General features: G+C 33.3%; 1 protein-coding gene across 1 annotated transcript; it reads right to left on the bottom strand.

The window, feature by feature from the left end:
- Positions 1-185: 185 nt before the first annotated feature.
- Positions 186-2,480, bottom strand: LOC119582834 (alpha-N-acetylgalactosaminidase-like; the record flags this gene model as incomplete). Its single annotated transcript, XM_037931304.1, is given in 4 exon segments — positions 186-1,461; positions 1,719-1,826; positions 2,094-2,291; positions 2,454-2,480. Coding segments are annotated over 4 exon segments (600 nt in total), but the record flags the coding sequence as incomplete, so codon positions are not given.
- Between the last annotated feature and the right edge of the window lie 20 nt (positions 2,481-2,500).

Here is a 2,500-nt window from a genome sequence, read left to right as displayed (position 1 = left end):
CATTTATATAAGATGAGTGGAAAATATGCATTAAGTATGCCTGAAGAAAGATCATTTTACCAGTTACAAATACGTATATATTAATACTGGCCAACAGCTTCATATATGACTGCCTACCTACCTTAATCACACTGGATCATGTAGTTGTGTTAATACTGTATAATAGGATGTTCATAAAACAAGTATCAATTGTAATATATTTACTTGTACTTAAACATAACATGGAAGGTGTGTATGTCAAAGACAAGAGGTAAATTTAAATATTAATACAAATGATAAAATGTCTCAACTTGTTTACAATATTGATCAATAACAATGAATGAAAATACAGGTGAACATTTTCAGTGTCAATGCAAATGAAACTATCAAACAATATAAAACGTCAAGACCACATATAGCAGCACAGGTAAAAAAAATTACACCTGCTGATGTTAACATGCCCATAACATCAATGTAGTATTGAAACCAAGAATTCACTAACTAATCTTTAGGGTTATTCTTCATGCTCTGATGAACAAGAAATGCACATTGCACTCTGTGTATCTCAGAATTTGTAGCTTCTGTTTATAAAATATGGATCACCATTTATCACACTATAAACTATCATACAAGGACTACAAACAGACAAAAATGCAACAGTTTTAAAAACCATATTTGTTCATCTTTGTAAAAAAAAAACTATATATTTGTAAATATATATAAATAATGGAGTAACTACAACCACAAGAAATTAGTTTTATATAAGTTATATTGTGTGATTCCAAGCTTGTGGTATTAAGTAAGTTACACAGATCATTGTGTTAACACATGCTGAACCATAAATGAAAACATAATTGATGCTCAACTCTAGCCTTTGTCAAAAAAGGATTAGATACTTTCTGAAAAATCATAATTATTGTATGTAAGAAATGGTATCAATTTCATAGCAAGGTATGAGATCCATGTTGCATTTGTAAAGAATTCACACATTAAATCTGGGGCTTAAGAGCTAAGAACTTAAAAATGCAAATTTGTTCTTTGAACACCATTTCAAACTTCACAGAAAATGCAACTATAAATAAGGAATTAATTTATGAAAAGAGGGGAGGAAAAGATTTAGAAAAAATAATAAAAGCAAAATGAAAAAATACTGTAGATACTGGAATGACCTTCACATGAGTTTTGTGTAATAACAACCTAAACTACACAACATTGTTATCCAAATGGATTAAACAGCTGGTTGCTAAAAGGGTTCCTGAAAGCACTCTGTGGCTGAGCAGGATTGATTGGAGCTCTAACATCGGAGCCAAATCCAGTAGTCTTCACAACTTCACATCTCACCAGCACAACACCAGAGGGATTCACGTCTACCTTGAATCGTTTGTCTGGTAGAACTGTACCATACTGGACACCATCAAACAGGTCTGTTATCACATATCCTCCAGGGAAGGCAAGACCTAATTCTCGCAGAGTCACAGAAACCTGCAAGACATTAATGTTAATGTAAAAGTCTGCCAAAAGTCTGCTGATCAAAAGGAAGTATCAACCAAATAATGTAAATTTTAGTAAGCAATAGTATCTCACTTACATCATATAATTAACATTTATCATCACATGTTGATACTCAACACTAGTCTTAATATTAGCTGAAATATACATTGATAAAAATGGTTTCTTCTACTTTGTGTAAAAAAAAATAGAATTCTGTCTAGTCAAAAAGAATTATTGTAACTCTTTACCTCTGAAGGTGTTCCATCGGTTCGTCTGTTCAGAAAAGCAATAGCATAGGAATAGTGACCCTGAGAGATCGGGGAAATTGGACGAGCCCAAATCTCAATGCCCTTGTCCTGGAAAGATGAGTTACAAAGGGTAAACAACTTTATATCTTCAACATCAATGCTTGAAACCCTGACTTCTTGTAACACCATTCACAACATTTACATTTGGGAGTCAGAATACTACTAAAAAGATAAATTTGGAAATTATATAAAACATTAACAAAACTGAAACACAGATTCTTTGAAACATCAAGCTAAAAAAAGAGTCACAACCATATTTAACCACATCCCAATACTTTTTCCCAATAACAAACCCAAACTTCCTATTCTACTTACCTTATATATTCTCTTCCCTTGAATGCCAAGAGGATCCTGATTAACAGCAATTACAGCTTGATTCTGCAGAATGGCCTTGTACTCTGGTCTGATTGTCCTCAAGTCTACTGACATGAGCAATGGGGCAGCAAAGATGGCCCACATTGCCATCTGAGATTTGGACTGCTCATAGCTGAGCCCAAAGTTGCCAATAATCAACTGTAAACAATTACATAATAAATATTACTTATAATGCATCTTTTAAAAATTGGTTGCATCTTATCTGTGACCAATATTGTATCTTCAGAAAGGAGGAAGAAATATCAGACAAAGGATATTGAAATCAAGCCATTTCAGTTATTAATTTCCATGCTCTCATACCATGTCAGGATCATTCCAGTGTCCAGGGGTCACAGCATGGCACGATC

Source organism: Penaeus monodon, chromosome 16, assembly GCF_015228065.2.
Source record: "Penaeus monodon isolate SGIC_2016 chromosome 16, NSTDA_Pmon_1, whole genome shotgun sequence".
NCBI classification, from domain to species: domain Eukaryota; kingdom Metazoa; phylum Arthropoda; class Malacostraca; order Decapoda; family Penaeidae; genus Penaeus; species Penaeus monodon.
This window is presented reverse-complemented; position numbering and strand designations above follow the sequence as displayed.